The 25,583-nt window shown below is 34.1% G+C and overlaps 1 protein-coding gene across 2 annotated transcripts in view; it reads left to right on the forward strand.

Moving 5' to 3' along the window:
- Window positions 1-25,583, forward strand: part of LOC138705851 (adenylate cyclase type 6) — an 896,572-nt gene that overhangs the window by 581,682 nt on the left and 289,307 nt on the right. For both annotated transcript variants that reach the window (XM_069834532.1, XM_069834533.1), the window contains exon 4: window positions 11,121-11,402. In XM_069834532.1, coding sequence (XP_069690633.1) covers window positions 11,121-11,402 — 282 coding nt within the window. The remainder of the gene's footprint in view (window positions 1-11,120; window positions 11,403-25,583) is intronic.

Consider the following 25,583-nt stretch of genomic DNA (forward strand, 5'->3'; position numbering starts at 1 on the left):
CAATATATATTCTTTAAAAATTAAATTCCTAACGCTATTTTTGAAATTCCTGATACTAAAATTTTCCAAATTTGGGTATTTATCAATTATTTTATTGTATAACCTTGGACCAAAGTAGGTACCATGGCTCAGAGCTGTGCTTGTGAAACACTTTGGTTCCTCTAGTCGTATAAAATCGGATCTTTTAGTTCCATATTTATGATTATACAATTTGAATTTATTACGGTTTTTATGTATGAAGATTAATAAGGCAATATAATAAATCTGTTTAATTTTCAAAACATTAAAATCAGTAAACAAAAGCTCAGATGAGTAATCAAGTGGTTTATTAAGGCATATTTCAATAATTCTTTTCTGAATAAGTATTAGTGGAGTGAGATTAGAATTACAAGCATTTCCCCACCCTAAAATTCCATACTGGAGAATGAATTGAAATAAAGCTAAATAAATGAGACGTAAAATATTAATTGGTAAATATGACCGAAGTATAACAAAGATATAAATTGTTTTACGTAATCTATTGCATAAATATGTAATATGTTTGTTCCATCGTAAGTGTTGGTCGATCGTAATGCCTAAATACTTAACTTCTGAGGATTCGGTTAATATGGGACATTCACAATTTTGAGAAGAACAATCTGAATTATGAATTTTGAGCCTAAAGGAAGATTGACGAGATTGAAGACCACTGGACCTTAGTGAAAATGGAACAACAGTTGTTTTTGATGTGTTTAAGGAAAGAGCGTTTGAATCAAACCACTCTTTAATTACCTGTAATCCATTATTCGCATTAATATAAGTGCCTTCCCAAGAATTGTAAATAAATTATGTATCATATTTAGTTAATATTTCATTATAGCCTATGTTAGCTTGTTAATGTGCATGAAAATGATTTTTATATTTCAGTATGACTTTAATATTTTTGTCATTGTTTCATTATATATTTCACTTCTGGTAGTGTGGAAGAGAAGGCCACATGGCCTTAACTCTACCAGAATAAATAAGTAAGTAAATAAATAAATAATAAACACTTGTAGTACAAAATTGTAACAGTACAATTTGAAAAAAATGAAAGCAAACAACTGAAAATGCCACGTGACAACTTCTATGAGAACGAGCTTAATATTTAAAATTATAAAGCTGATTGTTGGTATCGTGAAGACATGACAATATTATATTTGTAACTGTGGATTGTCGATCATTATTCATATTACACCAATAGTATTAAAACGCGAATATTAGCAGATTTAGCACCGAAATAAATTACTTTTATTTACTATGTTAGTAAAGTTAGTCATTGTTTCAAATATTTGAATTTCATACACATTACATTATAATTAATTAGGAAATTGCAGATAAACAAGAAATATTGCTTTAAAATGACAAAAAAGGCATTTATTAGTAAGATAGCTAGTCAAACGAATGGAACTGAGGTAGCAAACATTGAGACTCTTAATATCCCTAGCAGTATGATCTTCTATCATGTAAGAAATGATGAAGTGAGAAAATAATTAAGTTATATGTACTATTACGGAATTAAAATTTGGAGCGAGTCTTGATGGGAGTCCACCTGTATGTAGGCAATAATTTCACACGACTGTTCACAAGTAACATATACAGGATTATTAACGAGGAGCTTATTTCTTAAGACATTTTGAGCAAAAAATATCATATAAACATAGTTCCTATTCTCAATATTTTCAGCGTTACACTAATTTAAAGTTGTTTGTAAAGTAGCCTACGTTTCTTCTTTAGTTTGAAGGTAAAAGAATAATATAGATAGAGAATGAACCATTCAGAAGTATCATTTCTTTAACAGGTTAGTATTATGAAGCTAAAATTGTGTTGTCAACTCCTTAGTTGCTTCGTACATACATCTTTTTCTATTTTTAATTAGAAAATTACATTATTCTTACGCACTTATCACAACAATTATTACAAATCACACCACTTCCACCGACTTCATTATTTGCAGTTCAATTTTGCATCCTAATTTACAGTCTTGGAGAGTTTACAACATATTTTTAAAAATGTCGCCGTCCGCTTGAGTACACTTGGCCGCACGCTTGTGAACGGCACTCGTCCCTCTACGTAACTGCATACGGCTATCTTTGATCTCCGTAGCGCTCGCGCTGGCTGCTGACTGCACGCTGACCAAGATCACGCGTTCACAGCAATACGTTCCAATAACGAAACGTAACTCTGTAAATATTGAGAATAGGACACATGTTTATATGACATTTTTTGCTCGGATAGTCTTCGGAAATAATCTCCGTAAAGGACGGTAAATCCTCGTGAATGACCCTGTCTGCAGGAGCTCTTGTTTCCTGCACATGCATAATGTGTTGTAAGCGAAACTTATACAATAAGGGAGCTCCAAATTTTATTTCCGTATCTGTGCAATATATAACTGAGATTATAAGATACAGAATCAAATGTTTTGAACAGGTAAAACTGATGATTCGTATCGATTACTTAACAAAATACTATATCAACTAAGAGACAGAAAAAATGTTGGCAGGCCGAGTAATTGCAGGAAGAATGAAATCGTATCTTTAGGCCTATTTAATTTGAGCTTTTGAATAAACATTGTAATATATATGGAGTCGGAAGGGGGCGGTGGACTATATTTGAACCCTGTAAAATTTATGTAGACTACTGGACTGTACCCGAGCACGAGCATTATGCTCATTTCGGGTATATATTCATATGTATTCAATTCAAATGTAAATTGTAAATAAATTTGAATTTTGAATTTGAAAACGAGAAGTTTATGATGATGACGATGGCGACGACCGACGACTTATAATGAACTCACAAATGTTTGCGTTAATACTTTCATGACATTTTCATTGACGTATTAACTACTAGTACTTATTGAACTTAAAGTATATAAAAACAGTTATTTAAAAGGCGCACAACAAATCAAAACTGAAAGTATCTACTTTCAATATAAAGTTAATTGTTAATATTAAATATAGGTAAATGAATTGTTATAATGAACAGCCATGCACATTTCCAACTTCTTTGTTAAAGATTTCCAATTACATTCGCAAAATTTCCAAGCGAGAAAATATTTTCTCCACACAAGATGGAGTCGTTGATGCGTACTTCTTAGATGCCACTCCTTTCTCTTCCCATTATTTCCTCTCTTTGGAGAGCTGCGGGCACGTCCTTTAACTTTGCATATCCTGGACTTTATTGAAGAACAGAGCTTAAAGAGAACACTACTACTTTCTTCTTTGAATCTGCTTCGATGACGTTCAGTGCTGCGTTTAGTGAATGAAATGTACCCTCCGGGCCTTCAATGGTAGCAGGAAAGTAAGCGAAGTTGGGTTTGATTAATGTAAGAAAAAGTGATTTTTGCTATTGCGAAGAACATTCTTCGCCTTCGAAATGCAAGCAGTTTCGCTGTTGATGAATTTGTAGGTACCACCACAGCTTAGTACGAGTATATACAGTCACGAAGCTCAATTCGTAGGGAATTTGCATCCATAGATAGTTGCTAACCACTAGGATCGCTACTATCGCCTCATTACAGACAATGCGAAATAGTACCGGCATGGTCTATTGTTCCTAGTACCCTCAACAACTCAAGCTTCGTGACTGTGGTAACACTATTTATTTAATTGATTAACTAGTGGACTTACTCGTGTTAATTATGTAAGATTTGTGCGGCTTACAGCTGCTTCAATGCTTCACGCACCATCCTCAGAGCCTACTAGATCACGGCGTCATCTCGAACTTCTCTGCCTGTTATGTGGGTGTGTTTGATTGTTGAAAAGTGTTGAAGAGTGGAGTCAAATAGTGTGTGTGTGTGTGTGTGTGTGTGTGTGCTGAAATTGATCTGTGTGTTGAGAATTTGATCGGGGTGTGTTTTAGTGTGTTTGTATATTTCGTATTGTTCTAATGTGTTGAGTTTTTGGTTCTTGGGTTGTGTGTGTAAGATTTCCATGTCCGTACTTATGTTATTGTATGTATGGTTAGCATTGGTTATGTGATCGGCGTATGTAGATGTGTTGTGTCCTCTGGTAATTGCTTTAACTTTTTATTTCCTCACAATGTTCAGCGTGGTAGCACAGTCTAGTAAATACATTCACGAAGCTTGAGTTGTTGAAGGTACTAGAAACAATAGACTGTGTCAATACTATTTCGCATTGTCTGTAATGAGGCGATAGTAGCGATCTTAGTGGTTAGCAGCTATCTATGGATGCATATTTCCTACGTATTGAGCTTCGTGACTGTATATACTAGACTGTGCTGGTAGTATGAACCGACAGCTAAATTTTCCAGCCAGCGATGACTGGCTCTGGAGGAGACGTATACTTGATAGAAAAACTTTCTTGACAGAAGTAATAATGCCATTTTGGCATCCGCCAAGTGTTGTAAACCATGATTAGGCAAGTTACGAGCATCATATTGTCAGAACCTCTCCTGCTTTAATGATGTAAGCGACACTATTAATAAGCAGAAGAAACTTTTAATCTCGAAGATACATTGGAATTCTCTAACGACAAAAGCTATGCTACATGCGGTTTTCTTAGATCTGTAGGTTTCAGCTTCACGGTGACGATGCTAACATTGTATAGGCCGCAGCAATCCGCGGTTTCCTCATCTCAAAGCCACATGTAATGGTACCTGTATTGAGTATTGTGATATTCAGTGCGATTTCATTGAGGGGCTTCAAATAGTTCATAATCAAGAAGACTTGTCTGAAACTTTGCGGCCACTAATATTTAAGGAAACTGTGGTAAATCGTGTTTTTCAGCACACTTAATAGCATATTTGCTGATAGGTAGGCCTACTTGCAAATGCCTCACACAATCACGCAATATCCACCGTAAAACTTGCCATAGATGAAATAGATCATCATACAACTTTGATCTCTTCCGGCATCCAAAGTTCTTTTAAGCGGCGACCTTGGCTTCGTTTTTCTATAGGTTGGTACGAGTACTTTAAAATTAATTTTAGTAACATATTCCCCGTCATTCGTCTCCTTTTATTCGTGTACTGGTGAATTTTTAAAGGGCAGGTTTGACTTTAAGCTCTGATATATATTTTCGTTTGCTTCATAGTCTTGTCGTGTATTTTGCGTTCCTTCTCATGAATTTCATCTCTGCTGCAGTGATACGGAATTCATCTTTTCGTCTGGTGGTCCAGATCTCACATCCATACGGTAGTGTTGATATTGCAAAAGTGTTGCATATTTTTAATTTGATGTGTTTCTGTAGGCCTATTTGGGAATGTTTCAGTACTTTATTAATAGATAATTATTTAAGTTACATTATTTGAAAAAATTTCATACTTTAGCTAATATTTTCTATAAGAGATTGTGCATTCCAAGTAATAGGAAGGTAGCTATTTATCTGTTCTATTACATTGTGGTTTATTACAAATTTTCTTCTGGCTGGGTTTCTTCCTTTGAAGGGCATTGTTTTTATTTTGTTGCTAGAAATTTTTTAACAGAATTTGGCAGTAATTGGAAATTATATAGGCCTATAGATTTTTGTAATGTATACTTCAAAATCTGCTATTATTACTTGATCCTCTGCAAGGATTGTCTTCATTTCTTCATTTCTTGAGATTTTTATTGCCCTTGTATCTTCTTGCTTCCATTCTAAATTTATGTAATTAATATTAATTAATAATATGGTAGGACTTTATATGTTGCTGAAAATGTTATTTTTTGTCACATCTTACTTCTTTTAGACCAGGAACGGCAAAGACGCTCGCGTACACGAGCGACCTCGCGAAGCGTGCTACCCGTGAGATCTGTTTACGTATGTTGTAGTGATAAATTCTCAATCAAACTCTCAAATAACCTTTCTCAACACCTAACTTCAAATGTTTTTCTTAAATTTAACACCTTGAACCCCGAATTCAACACTATATCGTTATAAATTTACATAGAATCATTCTTAATATTTGCTGAAATTAATTAGTAAACTTAAAACTGGAAATGTGTACACATATTTCGCTCGTTTTAAGATTTTTTCCCCAATACCGTAATTAAATTTAAATTTTATTAGGCTATTAAATCTATTTTTGTTCCATTTAAGCAAAATTATAATCATCAGCATAATTGAGAGTGCGATTAGTGTTGTCCTTACTTCCACTCAGACCACTGCCTGCTGGATCGCATCCTATAGCCACAGTCACGAAGCTCAATACTTACTAAATATGCAAACATAGACGGTTGAAATATGCATCCATAGATAGTTGCTAGCCACCAGGATCGCTACTATCGTCTCATCACAGACTCTTTCCCCAGCAGACGATAAAATGCATTGTACTTTAGATATCGTATTCTTTAGAAAAAAATAACATCTTCCTTCCACTATTGAAATATGAAATACATAAGGTTTATATATTATTTTCATAAACCATATATTATATTTTATAAACTCACCTTCCTGGATCTTTCGGAAGAAGGATAACTCTTGACCTCTTTTTCTTACAATATTTATAGTACCACAAACGTCTCCTTGTCCCATATTATTATTCAAATTATTGTATTTTAGCCATTTACAGTTATTACAACCGATAACGAACATTTCACAGTTTACACAACTTTTCACAACAAAGTGAAATACGGCACAGTCAATGCCTTTTCGATCTAGACCAGGCCGTAATGTATGTTCGGGTTTTCTATTTCAGTGTATGGAGCTCAGTGAAATATTATATTATAACTTTATTGCGTATCATTGCTAAGTTTTATTTAGTGTAATGTATCCATAAGTTCCGTTTACTTCTTGTTGCATAATATGTTGCAGAAATAATTACGAAACTGTGTTATTTTAATGTGAAGAGAATTTTACGTTAACATAATCTGTTCGCATCAACATTTTAAGTTTAGAATGGAAGCTATTTTGAGGTTCAATAAAAACGAATTTATATTGTGATTTTAATTTAGCACATCTACTTTCCTTAATTGTAGACAGAAAATTTACCATACAACTCCTATGAAATTAGTGTACGTATGATTGTTACTTCGTCTCTTAGGTAGTAGATAAATACAATAATTCATTACTCAATTGTAGTATTAGAATACAGACAAATAGAATGTGACGGGTGTCATACATAACATTATGTTTAATTATATTGTATAATTGCGAATATAGGAATATAAGTTATATATAGTAAACATAGCCTATAACTTCCATATGACATAACATACATATGTAGCGGCAGGGCATTGGAGACCACTAAAATTAGACAGAAAGGGGCAACTGGTACAGTAAACATAACCTATAATTTCAACATATCTAAATATTCGTGCGGTGCAATTGAAAATTATTGAATCGTGCATAAATGAATGTACAAGAATTTCGCAATATTTAATCGAAATAAAGGCAGATATTACACATACGAACAACGTAATTTTCACACCAAAAATAATGTTACACCTTAACTCGCAAGGAATTATGTCTGAAGTGTCTCCTAATCATGGTTTTAAATTTTATTACTGCAATTACACTACATTTTAAAGAAATATGTTACTCTTTATCCATTCCAATTAATTTATATGGTTGAAACGCCGCCCTTCGTGATCGGGTTAAGCGAGTCACATGGTCTGCCTTGCGGCCTGTATTATATCACGATGGCAGTGACACAGTCTATTTTTCCTAGTACTCACAGCGCTCCAAGCGGCTAGCAACTATCGCGAGAAATGTAAAAAAATCATCCCAAGCTTCGTGACTGTATATAGCAGACTGTGCTATAGCTGCATAAACTGCCTGCTGAATCAAAGTTATTTTGCCGCTAGGTGGCAAGCAGTAGGCCTACCCACCACTATTAACATTATCAGTATATGCAAAGTCACTACTTGCCACCTAGTGGCTACTCGCGCATAACCGTTGATTGGGCAGGCAGTGTAAACAGCCATAGGGTGTGATCCAGCAGGCATTGTCTCGGACACATGTGAGTCGTAGCCATTGTCCAAAGCTGCGAGTGAATCTGTGGCCTACGCTTATATTCCTTGGGTAGAGTACCTACAACAAAAGTTATAATAACATATTAGTTACAAATAAATACTTCAGAAAAATGTAATTTTTCCTCTAAATATTAACATTGCTTTACTCACTAAGTACCATCCGTACGATTCTGAATTTTATTCTTATTATTAGAGAAATTGATAAATTATTTATCCGATTGCTATATTTCGATAAAATGAACAGTTTTCTTGTAAATTAAATAAAAAGATTAACACGTATATCGTTATTTCCTGTCATTAGGAAGTCTGGCAACTCTGTTGCAGTAACTACAGGGATGGAGTTCGTGTGTGTGTTCGAAACGAACAGTATTAGGTAGGGCCGGCCGGAGAGTGTGCGTTTACATTCGTTGTGAAAGTCAACTTAATTTTCGAACCAGTGCAGTTCCATATCTACTTATGCAATTGTTTAGTGGGTGTGTATTAAAATATGCCAACTTTTTTATGGAGAATCACGCAATTTTTGTGACGTTCGACTACTGTATGAAGATAGATTTCCTGATACGAATGCCCCAAATGCACAGCCATTTATTTCAGTTTGTCGGCGTATCTATAACGCAGGAAGTGTAATACCTTACTATTAAGTTAAAATATACTCTTTTATTTTGTAATCGGCGCTGAAATACAATTTATGTTATAGTTTTGTTACTCCATATAAAATATTCATCATTGATTATCCGGAAACTTTTAGCCAGTAATTCCACTACTGACTTACTTTCTTCCCACACTAAACACAAAGCTCGCTGCCAAACATATTAATGGTTTACGTAAAGATTAATTTTTGGTCCTACAGAATGCATCTGTTATGATAACAATGGTGACACTAGAGGAGAGGGATTCGATCTGGTGCTGTGGATTGAACTTCGGCGTAGCTCAGTGGTTATAGCGCTTGGTACGTAGAACCAAGGACCCGGGTTCGATCTCTGGCGCCGGAGAGAATTTTTCTCCTCTAATAACAATTGTTACCATAATAGATCAATTCTGTAGACCAAAAATTAATCTTTACGTAGATTCTTCGCGCAACAGTGCATATACTGTTGAATCCCGGCCACTAGGTCACTCATTTGAGTGCGCTCCATATACATATAATGGCAGTTGATTTAATATATGAGTCAAAATATATGAGATGTTCAGAACTAAAGTGGATCAAGTCCACTTCTTTTCTCTCAAAATGTTATTGAGCGTTAACCAACACCATAGCAGCTGAAACGTCATTTCCTGTATTTAAGTTGGTTTCACTAAAGAAATGTTGAGTAATAAAATTACTCCTAGTCAAATTAGATAATGCACTAGAGCAAGTTAACTTTAAGTTAAATTATCTCAAAACTAAGTCTCATGGACTTGATCCACTTTAGAACTGAGTGCCTCATATGTCGAACATGGAGTAAGGCCACAAATGGATAAACACTAGAGGAGAGGAATTCGATCCGGAGCTGTGGATTTAACTTCGGAGTAGCTCAGTGGTTAGAGCGCTTGGTACGTAGAAGCAAGGACTCGGATTCGACCCCCGGCGCCGGAGCGAGTTTTTCTCCTCTAATAACAATATTAATGGTTGTTCTTGTGCTTGGGGCAGAAAGATAATTTGTTTACATCTTTCGACCATCAATGCACATGATACTTACAGACTGCAACTGCCACTCATACATTCTGTGTGGTAAGTAGATTTGAGTGCACCTATGAATACACATAAGAGTTTTTAAGCAATTTTTATTACTGCACAAATCAGCACCAAAATTCTAAGATACTGTTGGCTGTTACGAATTCATTTCTTGCATCAATTTTGCATAATTATGCTACAGTTGTATACATTACTTGTACTTTGTTGTTTATTGTAACTTAACTTATACAGGGACATCATTTTATTTTTACTTCAATTTTTATTGTACCTGAGTTTTTTAATGTACTTCACTCCCACCCCTTCTACTAATGAAGTTCAACCGTCCTCCACGCAGAACCAAGGCCGCATATACAGTCATAGTAGCCTTACGGTGACAGTAAACAGTACGTTCCGAAAATATATTTGCGTTTTCCAGTGACGAAAGAGCTTTCAATATTGAATCATTTTCGCACAGGCACTGTCGTCTATTTGCCTACGGGATGCGGTTTCCCCCACCCGCTTCTATTCGCCTCTCTGTAAAGGCTAGTGGCTGGGCTGTCTTAACTCTTTTCTGAAAACATTAATTTCTGTTAGGAATTGGACATCTACGTAATATATAACTGTTTAAAATAACTTAAATAAAAGGGGCTCGTTAAGTAATTAACTGTCACGTGATTTTCCCCCTTTCTACGACCCTGCGACATAACCACTTGGTCGGACAGTATATAGCATGTCTGAGTAATTTTATCTTTTCGGATCGGCCAGAAGTGAAGATTGAATTTACAGTACATAAGGTACGCTTTTATAGAGTAGGTACAGAAATATTTCAACATGAGTTACTGGTACGAAGTACGAAACAGGTAATTGGAATTAGGTGCAATAATATGCACATTAGAACTGAAACCTGTATCGAAATGAACGGCCACCATTTTCAAAAAAGTGTTTAAATATCCATATTTGATCATTTTTCAATTTAACTTTATTGTCTATAGTATATAGTCTATAGTGTACACTGCATAATGGATAGCTCAGTTCGTGAGTAAAAACACTCATTGTTAATACTGTACTATATTTTGATTAAACAAAAACCTAATGAAAATTATCAAACTCAAAATCGCGATATTTCCTAGTTTACGTAAATGGATTAACTACTTTTCTTCCCTCCTATACCTAGTAAAGTGATTTGTTTGTATATTACGCCAGTATCATCGAACTCCAGTCGTGGATGGGGGTAGAAAACTGTGTTTATGGTTCTCAAAGGTATAGCAAGGTTAATATTAGAAATGTTAGTAAAAATAAAATTATGTCCCTGTACAATGCAAATCTCCATGAATAAGACAAGGCTATTGCTTTCACTTGGTGTCTGTTATTGTCTTTTAACTTTTATTACTACACAAAATTTGTTTTATTACTGCACAAATTGTGTATGACTGCACACTGAAAAGAACTCTGATACACATCAAGTGAAAATAACGAAAGTCAGTCTGTTTTCCGTCATGGAGTTGGAGGAAGATGACTTTCTCGTTTTTCCAGGACCTGGCGGCCGCCACGGGAAAGCCCCGCTTCACGCGCCGCAGCCTCAGTCTGCGGCAGCATGGCCGCTCCGGGCTGGCGGGCGGCATCAGGAGCCGGCAGGCGAGTCTCGAACTCTCGCCCTCGCCGGCGCGCTCTGCCCTCCTGCCGGAGCAGCACACGCCGCCACTACCGCCTCCAGTGCCCCGCAAGTCAAACTGGGAGGTCATCGAGCACTTCTCGTCTTCCTCTACGTCACTCGCCCGAGGAGGGAAACCTGCGCACTCCGCCAGCCTCATCGCGGTGAGTGTCCGACCAGAGACCTATTTCAAAAAGTATGAAGTACCTAATCATTAATAAGTCGGAAAGTCCACACCTGTGGAGTAACGGTCAGCGCGTCTGGCTGCGAAATCAGGCGGCCCGGGTTCGAATCTTGGTCGGGGCAAGTTGCCTGGTTGAGGTTTTTTCCGGGGTTTTCCCTCAACCCAATACGAGCAAGTGGTGGGTGACTTTCGGTGCTGGACCCCGGACTCATTTCACCGGCATTATTACCTTCATATCATTCAGACGCTAAATAACCTAGATGTTGATACAGCGTCGTAAAATAACCCAATAAAAAAGAAATAAAAAAAATAAGTCAGAAATAAGAATTCTTGTAATATGGAGTTGTATTCTTCTCTTCCAAAAAGTTTTCTAATACGTTATTTGCTGTTAATGGTTACAAGTGACGCCATAATTTATTCATAAACGTTTCAAGCAATTGAGAGTAAGCTGCTTATGGATTCTTCTCGTGTATGAATAAGTAAGGAGTGGTGTTACTGTAGTTAATAATTGATGCCTTGCTAACAGTGCTTTTGTTTCATATGCATTGTTTTCTAAACTACTGTGTATCCCAGGTTACGCAAAAGTTTTAATTTTACACTCCTTGTTTAAAAAAAAATGGGGTAAATCTTCGATCCCGCTACAATACGCAGCAGAAAGAAATATCTTGCTTAAAAATAATTTAAAATAGTTTAGAATTTGTAGCACACTACTCTACAGACATCATGTGATTACTACCACCCAACCCATTTCAAATATCTTCGTTTCTTATAATAGCATCCGACTGATAATTTTATCCGACATTTCCGCAGGCAGTAATCACATGACCCACTATCCTTTTGCACTACGTGAGAAAACGGATGTTGTCAGTACATCTATTACTTATTGAACGGTCATTCATAGGCCTAACTATACCCTAACGGTCTTACTAATAAACCGTGTATAGTTTTTATACGAGACTTATGCAGCGTTGAGACAGAAAATGTTACTAATAAACCATGCATAAGCGATGGATGTATAAACAGTCTGTAACTATACAATGGGAATTGCTTTGCAGTAGTTATATACACGAAACCCCTTGTTTAAGCGTTGTACATAGAGAAAAAATGGCCGCCCCTCTAACAGCTGTTCGTATCGACTGTCATTTTATGATGATGGATGCCTTGTAACCACAGAACACACCAAAGAGCACAGAATAAGTAGAATAATATTGCTTTAGCTTGTACTCTTTGACCAAAATATAGTATTGTAATCGATCAGAGCCAGTTGTACTATCGATACTTTAACACAGAACACTAGAGCGCTCTACCGGATGCAATAGAGAACCTCAGATATTCTATACTTTTCGTAACGAAGTAATGACGAAACTATGACGTAGCTGTGTTAACAGTTAAACTGTTATACACGACGTATGTAGTGATTATTATTAAGGAATTTACACACGACTTATAAACGAGCTACTCTTTGTATAAGACAGTTAAACGTCTGTATATAGAGTTTTTATTAGTAAGACCGTAAGAAAGCATTCCTTTCTCCACTACGGTCCAGAGCAAATCTACCTTTCTACCTTCTTACTTACGCAAGACATATCCAAAGCCTGAACAAACGTAACCTAATCTGTTACTTATCGCTTATTCTTCTTGTCAGATTTTGGCATCACTGCGACACCGATTTCACGAACCCTCTGCTGGATATGCTTAGAACCATAGCTAAGACATGTAATAGACTAACAAGCAAACATTCTCATCGGAGCAGATAAAAAGGTTATATTTCTTCCACCATGTCAATAATGTCAAAACAAGTGCTTATGCAAATTTTGGCCATTCGAGCGCAATTACGAGTACAGGAAGAAAACATAATTTCATGGAAAGATTTATTGGAACATATACAGCAATTTTTTTTTAGCTATTTTCAACCGTTCACAGTATTGAAATACGCGAGAGGGATAAATTATTTGTTATTAGTTTTCCTATCGATATGCACAAAAATCACGATCCTACTTGCAATAGTTACCGAATAAGAGGTTGTTAAACATTAGAGGAAAAACTTTTTTTTTTCTGAAAAAAAAAAAAAAAAAAAAACTAACTTTCCACCAATATGATATTATAGCTTTTTGTTACATACAACATGAGCCCCTGGTAGAGGGGCAGAGAAGGTCTGACGGCCTTATCTCTAACAGGTTAAATAAATAAATACTAAATAAGTGAGCTACTCGCTCTGAAAATCTGCAAGGCTATTTCACTTCCACTATCTATATGGATATTATATACAGGATGATTCACGAAGGTCGTGCAATATTCTACGGACTGGTTCCTGATATAATTGTGGAAAAGAAAGTTCATATACACATGTGTCCGATTTTGAACAGTTTTGAAAATAATCACGGATTTCTGTCCTGCAATTCAGATTGTTGTAAACTTCTCTCTAGCGTTTAGAATTGTATTGCACTGTAAATAACTCACACTGCTTAAAATGATAGAGTATTCCATAAAAATACACAATGAGCTGTGAATTTGATCCACTGTTAACAAATTTGTTTTATTTATTACTAGTATACATACGAAGTAGTTCACTCTCGGACTGTAGGAGGTGGGATGTTATAAACCAGCTTTAATACAAATTTGTTCTGTGAATAGTAATTTGAACGTACATGAATAAATTTATAATACATTCAATATCATTTTCTTAGATATTTAAATGCTTATTTCTTCATAACTTTCACGTTTATGTCCAACTTTCAGGAGGCTGTAATTTAGTCAATTTTAAAATTATGACATACGTTTATAAGAATCTTTTACATCACAATTTCTCAGAAACCTGATTCTAGAGTATTGCAGGATCTTCGTGAATTACCCTATATAGGCCCTTTAATTGAATTTCAAAATTAAAATAATATTAAGTATAGCCTATTGAGTATTGAGTGTATCGTACAGTCAGTGAACACAAATTTATGCAATTGACAAAGTCAAATAATGCATATAAAATAAACAACCAATACAGACAGAAAAAAACAATAAAATTTTATCAGAAACTCTCAACAACATTAACATTAAAAAAAACTCATTAATATCATAAAAAGATTTGTTGATCAACCAACCAGAGACAAGTCTGTTAAAAGACTTCCTTTCCAGATTGAAAACATGTGTCGGAAATTTATTTGCAAATTTTAAAGACATAATAAAATAATTATTCATTGTTTTGGTTAGCCTACACTTAGGTATATCAAAAAGGTCACGGTACCTGGTGTTGTATAGGTGAACGTCATTCCTATGTGCCAAAATTTGTGAATTATCTTTGACAAAATTTAGGGCTTGGTAAATACACAGTGATGTTACAGTCATTATTTTTTCATTCACAAATAACGGTCTGCAGTGTACCTTCATTGATGAATTTGTTATAATTCTAATAGTTTTTTTTGTAACATAAGAACCGTATTAATGTGAGTACTATTACCCCATAAAAGTAGACCGTAAGAAAGTATATTATGAATATAAGAAAAATAGACCACTCTAATGTAATTCTTCGGAACATACATTTTCAAATTTCGCAGAAGAAATATTACCCTTGACAATTTTTTACAAACAAAATCAATGTGGTGTCCACATTAATACAAGAATAATAATAATAATAATAATAATAATAATAATAATAATAATAATAATAATCACTTGAATCGGCAAATTATTTGCCACAAATTATCATAAAACCAAAAGAAAAGAGACAGAGTGGATCAATCAATTAGGCTAATATGGACCAAGCTCTGATGCTATGTTTATGATGAATATAATTCTCGCCCTTTTCTTGAAAGACATTTCTCGTGACCAAATCTGTTACGAAGGTTTGAAATACATATAATTTTTTCTTTATTAAAAATAGTAACTATAAATTACGTTTCAGCTATTTTAGGACATCATCCTTATAATCTTATTTCTTTGTTTATGATGTTAAAATATTCGTAAATAGTTGACTAAAAGTTAACAGATGTAAACAGTATTTTCTCTTAAATAGCGAAATTTCAGGTACTTTCGGTAATAGCACTGAAATTATTGTTAGCATTTAAATTGTAGGCTATTTATACATTCTAACTACAATGTTTTAGAATTCTATGTATAGTGACTCCATTGCACCTAAACGGGGCAGCCATGTAACGTAGAATAAAGTATGTTGCGGTTTTTTCCGGGCCTACTAGGGACACCAGCTAACTCGTCACAAACCTCAGTTTGAAGCGTCTTGGAAAACACTCTCATGTTATATACAATGGAAGTAGTCCTGATGCCAGTACTTATTAATTGTAGGACGAAATATGATATTGCAGGCAGGATGAAATATGAAGTTAATATAAATTAAATACTGAAAATAACAATACGGTACAATTATACAAACGTCTTATATTCGGCATTTTTACTTTAAAATTCACTCATCCTACCTCAGTAAATGAAATCAGAAATACACTTCAGCAGACTCGGAACTCTCATAACTTTTCCATCAGTCCCGAGAAACCTTTCAAGAACACGAGATTGCTCTTACCTTCCAGATTTATCTACCAACTTGCCCACTTGCCATTGTTATTGAAAATAATATAAGGTGACGTGGGATATATTATATGTGACATTGGCGTTATGTGATACCATATGTGGTGTCCACCGCTGTGGAGTAGAGATTGACATTTCTGACCTTGGAACGAGCGGGCCAGTGTTCAAATTCTGGTTAGGACAAGTCACCTAATTGAGGTTCTTTTCGTGGATTTCCCTCAGTCCATTAAGAGCAAATGCTGCATAGCTTTCGGCCCTGGACCCTGGACTCATTTCGCTTTCATTATCACCTTCCTCTCACTCAGACGCTAGATAACCATCGCTAAGCGTCGTAAAATAAACCAATTAAAAAAAAAATGGAATATTGTAATGGCTGGTGAAATCTTGTGCATATTTTCTATTTTCGTATTTTACAATGTTTGAATATCAGTTACTGTAATGTTGAAAAGATGGTACAGTATACAATTTTGTGCATTATTAAAAGATTTCATTTTAGACATAGTTTCAACTTTATCATGAAAATTTGGAACGTAGTGCTACGAAAATTAATTTCCTAATTTTTATAAGAGGTGTTCCAACAAGAACGCCGGATTTAATGTGAATAAATGTAACAAAACATGTAGAATAGATAACAGTCCCGCCAAACCAACAACAAGACGTCCACACCTGTGGAGTAACGGTTAGCGCGTCTGGCCCTCAACCCAATATGAACAAATGCTGGGTAACTATCGGTGCTGGACCCCGGACTCATTTCACCGGCATTATCACCTTTATCTCATTCAGACGCTAAATAACTTAATTCATTCATTCATTCATTTATTTTATTCCATAGATCTTACATGAGCAATGAAGCTTTAAGATGTGGAACATGTCAACATTTTACAATATTACAATTACAATTTTTACAAATTTTTATAGTTTTACAATTTAGTAATTTTCTACAATTTTTACAATGTTGTACAATTTTTTTTACATTTTGGCGAGATGTAGTGAGATGAAATGAGGTCCGAGGATTCGCCAAAATATTACCCGGCATTTGCCTTTTCGGTGGGGGAAACCTCGGAAAAACCCAACCAGGTAATCAAATCAAAGGACTCGCCATAGACCATCCGGCTTCAGTCCCACGGCTGTGGAAAACCTCGGAAGAAACCAAAGTCCAAAGGGGGATCCAACCCAAGCCCGAACGCAGCTTCGGATCAGCAGCCCAGCGAGTCTGCCTACTGAGCTACATCGATGGCTCTACTAAAAGTATACAATACATAGCCAATCAGATTATTAAATTTACAAACGCAAACGATCATTCATAAGTTGAGCTATATTATAATACAAAACAATTTAATTAAATTTAAGGCATAAACAATTCAACCAGTTGTGATATACAGAAATTGATAATACATATCATGCAAACTACTTCAAATTACAAACACAAACAATTTATCAGTAGAGCTATATAGATTACTATTCAATTTAAAGCATATACAATTCATAGGCCAAAACTATACAAATATATACAATACAAAGTAGCATACTTTCATTAAGCTATACAAATTTGTGCAATTAATATCAAGTAGATTAATTCAATTTATAATCATAAACAATTCATCAGTTGAGCTATGCATATTACCATTCAATTTACAGTAGGTCTATATACAATTCATCAGTAGAGCTACACAGACTAGTAATCATTTTAAGAACATGTACAATTCATCAGCCAAACTATACAAACATATACAATTAAATTAGTTCAATTTATAAACTTATTTTCGTTAAGCTATACAATTCATATGAAGTAGATCAATTCAATTTATAAGCTTAAACAATTCATCAGTTGACCTATACAGTATACTATTCAATTTACAGTACATACAATTCATAAAAAAATACAATACATAGTAAACAGATTAAGTCAATATAAAAACATATTTTAGTTGAGCTATATAAAATTGTACATGTCATTTAAGTAGAGTAATTCAATTCACAAGCATAAACAATTCATCAATTGTGTAGAAGGTATGAGTATGTAGAAATTTGGTTAATTCTTTTCTGAACCTTTTCTCGTTGTTCTTCAAATCTTTAAGATAATTAGGCAGTGCATTGAAGACTGTTATACATGAATAGCGAACTCCTTTTTTAAAACAGCTTAGACTAACAGAGGGTAGATGAAGATCTGATTTATGTCTTGTATTAAAATGATGAATGTCTTGATTAGTACTGAATTTATCTTGGTTCTTAATATACAGCATCATTAGGGAAAGAATGTATTCACAAGGTAAAGTCAAGATTTCTAAGTTTCGGAAAATATTTTTACATGAGGTCCTTTTATGCACACCGGTCATTATTCTTATAGCTTTCTTTTGTAAAACAAAAACGTGTTTAGCTTCAGACGAGTTACCCCAGAATATTAATCCATATTTCATTACAGAGTGAAAATATGCAAAGTATGACATTTTAAGTAAGTTTATATCACCAATAGTAGATAAGGATCTTAATGCATAACAGGCAGAGCTCAATTTACGAGTAATACATTCTATATGCGTTTTCCAGTTCAATTGATTATCCAATTCTAAACCAAGAAACTTTGTGCTTATAGATTCTTTGAGATGAGTTCCATTTAATCGAATACTGTAGGAAACCTGAGCACTATTGTGTGTACTAAATTTGACTGCACTGGTTTTATCAACATTAAGTGCTAGTTTATTTCCATGGAACCATTCATTCATTAGATTCAGCACTGTATTAGAAGTGTTTATAAAATGATCGTATTGTTTGCTTGAAATAATTACACTTGTATCATCTGCAAATAAAATTACATGGGATGAATTGTTTATGGTCAAGGCTAAATCATTAATATAAACTAGAAACAACAATGGACCTAAAATTGACCCCTGCGGAACACCATGTTTAATATTTCTAAATTCTGAATAAGTAACTTTATGACTATTTGGTACATTTATTTCTACTTTTTGTTTTCTATTTGATAAGTACGATGTAAACCAACCCAACATCTCATCTTTAATACCATAAAACTTCACTTTTTTACTAATATACTATGGTCTACACAATCATATGCTTTAGCCAAGTCACAAAAAATCCCACCTACATGTAGTTTCGAATTTAATGAATTTAGTATTTCATCCACCAAACTAAAAGCAGCATTCTCTGTCGATTTTTCTTTTCCAAATCCAAACTGTTCTAAAACTAATATATTGTTGGACTCCAGGTAATGATATAATCTATTATACATAACTTTCTCAAACACTTTTGAAAATGTTGTTAATAATGATGTTGATACGGCATCTTAAAAAAAAACAAGACAATGGCGCAATGTCCCAACAATATCTTGTTATTGTTGGGTTGACACTTTGCTACCTGCTTTGTTGGATCACGCTGTAGTACTTCGGTAAAATAAAATGCATTGAGTGTAAGAAATACACTGTCAATCATGATTAATGGCATGAGATACGTCATGTACTCAGATTTCTATCGACGTTGGAAGTAGTGTGACGTGAAAATACTTCACATAGTGGTGAAGGTAAATACCAACATAACAAAAGTGTCTTCTGATTGGAATTTTTATTGCATACATTTTGAGGCTTCGATTGTTTATTATGCATATTGTTTCACTTTCATTTTTTATCCTCATTGTTGGATACACACTCTTAACATTTACATAATCACTGATTAACTTTATAATTCTTTACTGTGTTAAAATTAGAAAATTGTCTGGCTGACTAGTTTCGAAGTGGTATTCTTCATTGCCCGAAACCTATTATATCTTGATGTTAATTTTGTTCATTCTGTATTAGTATTAACTTTGATTTTTATGTATATTACCGAAATACGGGTTGATTTTATTGCGACTGGTGTAGCAAGAGTGTTAATTGAATTTTCTGTTACTCAAGTTTTATGTTTTTCATTTCATTTACTATATTCCATAGATCTTCATATTGGTATTGTAGCTTTATGTGAAACAAGTAAAAAGTTATACAAAGATAAATAATACATAAGTATTAACACATAGTAGTCTAAGTCAATTAATTTGCAAGCATAAACATTTTATCAATTGTTAAAGATATAAACTCGGAAAATTTTTCTTAATTGTGTTCTGAATTCTTTCTCTTACTCTTTCAAAAACTTCAAAATCATTAGGAAGTTTATTGAAGACTATAATACGTGACTAGTGAACTTTTTTTTCTATAATGGCTGAGTCTTGTATTAAAAGTATTAATGTTTTGATTATTACCAAAATTATCTTGATTTTTTACATATCCAGGGAAAAAATATATTGAAAACTAGCTGTACCCGTGCGCTCCGCTGCACTTATTAGAAATAAATATAAAGTAATTTCATAATTAAAATAGAACACTGGCTCCAGGGAACATTCGTGTTTGATAGAAGAATAAATCGGTTAATATGTTACTTAATTTAAATTGTATTTAAATAATTAAAATACTATCATTTTGGTCGAGAGACCACTCATTTCGTGCAAATATAATTCATTTAACATTTTTCTAAATTAGTCTTGAATGCATCCTTTAATAAATCAGTCCAAATTAATAGAGTTGATTGTGTTCGAAGATCATTTTTATGTTAATCTTACTGTGCATTTTTTTTTTTTTTTGTTAAGTTTATTTCATTCACGCCTTAACATCTGTGGTCATGTCGCGTGTTTAGAATGTGTGGGTATATCAGCAGGCCGTTTTTACTCTTGTTGAGTTCCTGTTTCTATTGTGTGCTGTAGATGGCTTGTGTTCATGTAACTGATTATAGACTTTGATTAATGTTTTTGGTATTGGTAATTGAGGCGGTGATGAATAATGGCATGTATCTTTTCCAGTCCGGCATTTGCCTTTATGGCTAAGGGAAGTCATGAAAAACCTCAGTCAGATTGGTCGGCCACGGGGTTTGAACCCGGGACCCCCGAATGCGTGTCTCAAATGCTACCGCCTGAGCCAACTCGCTCGGTTGTATATCATTGTTTATGCAAATAAAAAAAATTAGGTACCCTACATAAAATATTATTTTAAGAAACACAGGAAACGAATATGGGTAAATTATGAGCGCAGGAACGCTATTTCATGACACCTTTTAAAATAACTCAGCTCCAGTGATCTCTATGGTAAAATATATGTATAAAATTAGAGTATTTTATGTGGACCAAATAAAGTTGCAATAATCAAGGTACACAATATTTCGTCAGAATATCAAGTTTTCTGTGCGTACAGATTTCTTTTCATCTTACCTCAGTCCTCATTTGTAGCATTACATCCATCTAGAGAAACTACAAATTCCAAATAGTGAAGATTAATTAGCTTTTGAGATTACTTCATACAAACATAAAATATTATCTGTATATTAATATTGATAAACGTCAAGGCTGCCTTAAATAGACGGAGTCATTTGTTTTGATTTCATTGTAGCCATCGTCGTCGATCCTGCAATAACTCCTATGTCACATATCGATTTTCAGATTTTTGCTCTATTAAATAACTTAAATAGTGATGCAGCAAATAATACAATCTACTATATATAAATTAATTATATTTCTTTCTTTCGAAAATGTAAGAATTCACAATCTCCTATGCACTACTGCCATAGAATGAATAAATTTGTTTTTCTTCCTACTAAAAAATTTAATATTTTGCACATAGAAGTTACGGAACAACGACGCTATAATCTTAGGCGGCGGTGGAAATGTATTGTAGTGTTATTTTAAAACTCTTGTATATCCTTAAATATCAGTCCTATCAAAATTTTGCCCGGAATAAAACTGATCGGAAATCATTTTTAAAGAAACTTTTGTTATGTAATATTTTTCACAAAAATCAATAATAAGCGAGATATTTCGGTATATTTAATTGAGGCCCCCTTATAACCTCCCTTTTAAATAAAGTATTTTGAATGCTATATAGCCTAAAATCTAAGTTACAACGAACTTAATTTATATTCCAATTTTCATCGAAATCCGTTCAGCCAGTATCACGTTAAAAAGGTAACAAAAATCCAGACAGACAGACAGACAGACTTAAATATCAGTCCTATCAAAATTTTGCCCGGGACAAAACTTATCGGAAATAATTTTTAAAGAAACGTTTGTTATGTAACATTTTTCACAAAAATCAATAATAAGCGATATATTTTGGTTTATTTATTTCAGGCCCCCTTATAACCCCCCTTTTAAATAAAGTATTTTGAATGCCATATAGCCTAAAGTCTAAGTTACAACGAACTTAATTTATGTTCCAATTTTCATCGAAATCCGTTCAGCCATAATCGTGTGAAAAGGTAACAAACATCCAGACAGACAGACAGACAGATAGACATACAAACAAAAATTTCAAAAAAGCGATTTTCAGTTAACACCAATTATTTTTGGAAAAGCGAAAATTACCAGAAAAATTTCGCTTATAGATTTATTATTAGTATAGATGTGAGATCAAGATTTCTAAATTTTAGAAAATCTTTTTACAGGATAAGTTATTGTTTTATATACGTATGTGATTATTATTCTTAGACCTTTCTTTTATGAAACAAAGATATGTTTAGTTTCAGACGAGTTACTCCAGTACCTGTAGTCTATATTAACCCTATCTGATTGTGTAATCAAAATATGCAAAATATGTCACTTTAAGAGTGTTTATTTCGCTAATATAAGATATAAGGATCTTAATTTCTAACATGCAGAGCTTAATTTAGGAATAATATATTCAGTGTCTGTTTTCCAATTCAAGTGATGATCCAATTTTAAACAAAGAAACTTTGTGCTTATTAATTCTCCGAGATCAATTTCATTTAATCTAATATTGAAGAGGAACTGAGCACTATCACGTGTACTAAATCTGAGTACACTGGATTTGCCAACCCATTATTGCATTCAACCAATCATTATTGGTTTGTCACTGTATTAGAAGTGTTAATAAAGTGATCACAGTGGCGTAACTTACACCCCCGCAGTCCCGCGTTGCGGGGGGGGGGGACTCGAGGCCGGGGGGGGGGGCGAAAACGTTCAGTGGTTACTGACGCATATTTGGAAATGAGTTCGAATTACAATTCAAGGCCCACATTATGTATTTTCCATAACGCATAGCCACTCTTTTTATTCTCTGGCATATGGAAATCTGTGGTAATGACCGCCATCACTGGTCCCGAGGATGCGCATACACGATGATCCAACTGGCAGTACTTCGCATCATACACCCCCGTCGATTGCCTCAGTAGACTCGCCCACAACCATACTGCAGTGACGCCAACGTTGCAAATGTGACAGAGTGATTTTTATGGATGGAGACATTGTTTCTCATGGTGTATCTCCATGTCATCAGGTTGCCAGCCGTAGTCTCAGCATATAAACAGTAAACGCACATTTAAATAAAGAAGTTTTGTATAGCAACACGTCTGCTTGTTACTAGATTTAATTCATTTTTCTTGTGTTTTGTGACAATGAAACCTTTTAAAAGTAATTATGAACATTAAGTGGTACAGAAAAACGCAAAAGGAAAAAATTGAAAAATATGTTTGGAAATTGACTAAAATAGACTCAGTATTTCGACCAAGCAGTAAAACACAAGCTACATATGGTGGAACGAATTCCATTGTTTCAGTACCATGACTCAAAGTCTTAGTGCTCTCAATGTATTAAGTATTGAATGTGAAAAGCCCAAAGACTTGATCTACATGATCTGGTTGAGTCATTTGCTTCTCAAAACGCCAGAAGAGAAAAAAGCTTGTTGAACTAAGCTTCACATTAAATTTATCTTAGGTAGGCCTATTATTGTGTAATTATAGCCTTAGTAAAATAGTAGTTATATCGCTTAATTTTTTTTCAGTTCTGTTCGCTCAATTTTGTTTAAAAATGGAGTATTTTGCTATGCTAAATTGTTTTATTCAAATTCGATGTAAAAAAATATGAAAAAAAAAATGGCAGTGAGGAAAGGGGCTAAAATTATCATTTTTGCTGGGGAGCCCAGCTGCGCTGCTGATCCGGAGCTGCGTTCGGGCTTGGGTTGGATCCCCCTTTGGACTTTGGTTTCTTCGGAGGTTTTCCCCAGCCGTGGGACTGAAGCCGGATGGTCTATGGCGAGTCCTTGGCATCAACCCCTTTGATTTGATTACCTGGTTGGGTTTTTCCGAGGTTTCCCCCACCGAAAAGGCAAATGCCGGGTAATATTTTGGCGAATCCTCGGACCTCATCTCATCTCACTACATCTCGCCAAAATGTAAAAAAAATGTAAAAAAAATTGTACAAAATTGTAAAAATTGTAGAAAATTACTAAACTGTAGAACTATAAAAATTTGTAAAAATTGTAATTGTAATATTGTAAAATGTTGACATGTTCCACATCTAAAAGCTTCATTGCTCATGTAAGATCTATAGAATAAAATAAATGAATGAATGAATGAATGAATATAAAAAGTTACACCAATGAGTGATCATATTGTTGACTTTAGATAATCATTTCTGTCATCTACAAATAAGATTAACTATGACTGAGGCTAAATCATTAATATAAACTAGAAACAATAATGATCTTAAAATGTATCCCTCGAAAGTCATGTTTAATATTCCTAAATTCTGAATATGTAACTTTGTGACTATTTCTATTTCCAGTCTTTAACTAGCATTAATGTTTCAAAAAATACTTGTGCCATTTTTGGATTTAGAACTGTTAAGCTAATCGTTTTTATCTTCAGGATGGCTGGACGTAATTTAATTTTTAAGAAAGACAAATAGGTGGGAATGGCTACCATGCTTCTGGCCTCACAAGGTTAGTAACACTATCGATAATAATTTAATTTTGATTAAATTTTTAAGAAAGACAAATACACAAGTTGGAATGGCTACTATGCTTTTGGTCTCACAAGGTGAATAACACTGTCATTTCATCTATTTGTATCTTATATGGATTTTAAATATCTTGCTGTACACATATCTCGCTCTTGCAGATTACTCGATGAAATAAGAAGCTAGGTTTTCAAAGGATCAAATCAGGACATTAAACATAAAATTTGCTAATGGTCCTTGTTTAAAAAAATCAATTAAAATTGCTGTTTAGATAGAAAATTTAAAGTTCAATTAAAATTTTTAAAACGTGTATAAGACCAATAATGGTACAGAATATGGAACAGACACGAGAGCAAACACTAATCAAACTAAACAGCTCTTGAGAACAGCAGAGATGAACACTTTAAGAGCCATCGTAGGCAAAACAAGCTTGACAGAGTGAGAAACGAGGATGTGGGAGAGGAATTTAATATGTTGAGACATTTGTAAGAACAAGGAAAAGAGAGTGGAATTTTCACGTAGACAGAGCCGACAATACAAGACTTATTAAAGCAGTAAAGTACTTAAAAACTAGCACGTTTTGCTATTACATCTATGCAAGTATAGTAAATATCAATACTTTAAAAACAATATACTTTGCATACTTGCACACAGTAATGAGTTTTTGAGTAATATTCTGGGGAAATTGTACAGATAGTAACATTATACAGTATTCCTACTACAAAAAAGAGAGATAATAGTAGGTACCAAATCTAGGGAATCGTGTAGCATCATTTTGAAAAAAAACTGCAAATGATACCCAAGGCTTGTCAGTATATTTTTTCATTAATAAACGTCTTCGTATATAAT

This window comes from Periplaneta americana, chromosome 9, assembly GCF_040183065.1.
Source record: "Periplaneta americana isolate PAMFEO1 chromosome 9, P.americana_PAMFEO1_priV1, whole genome shotgun sequence".
Taxonomy (NCBI): domain Eukaryota; kingdom Metazoa; phylum Arthropoda; class Insecta; order Blattodea; family Blattidae; genus Periplaneta; species Periplaneta americana.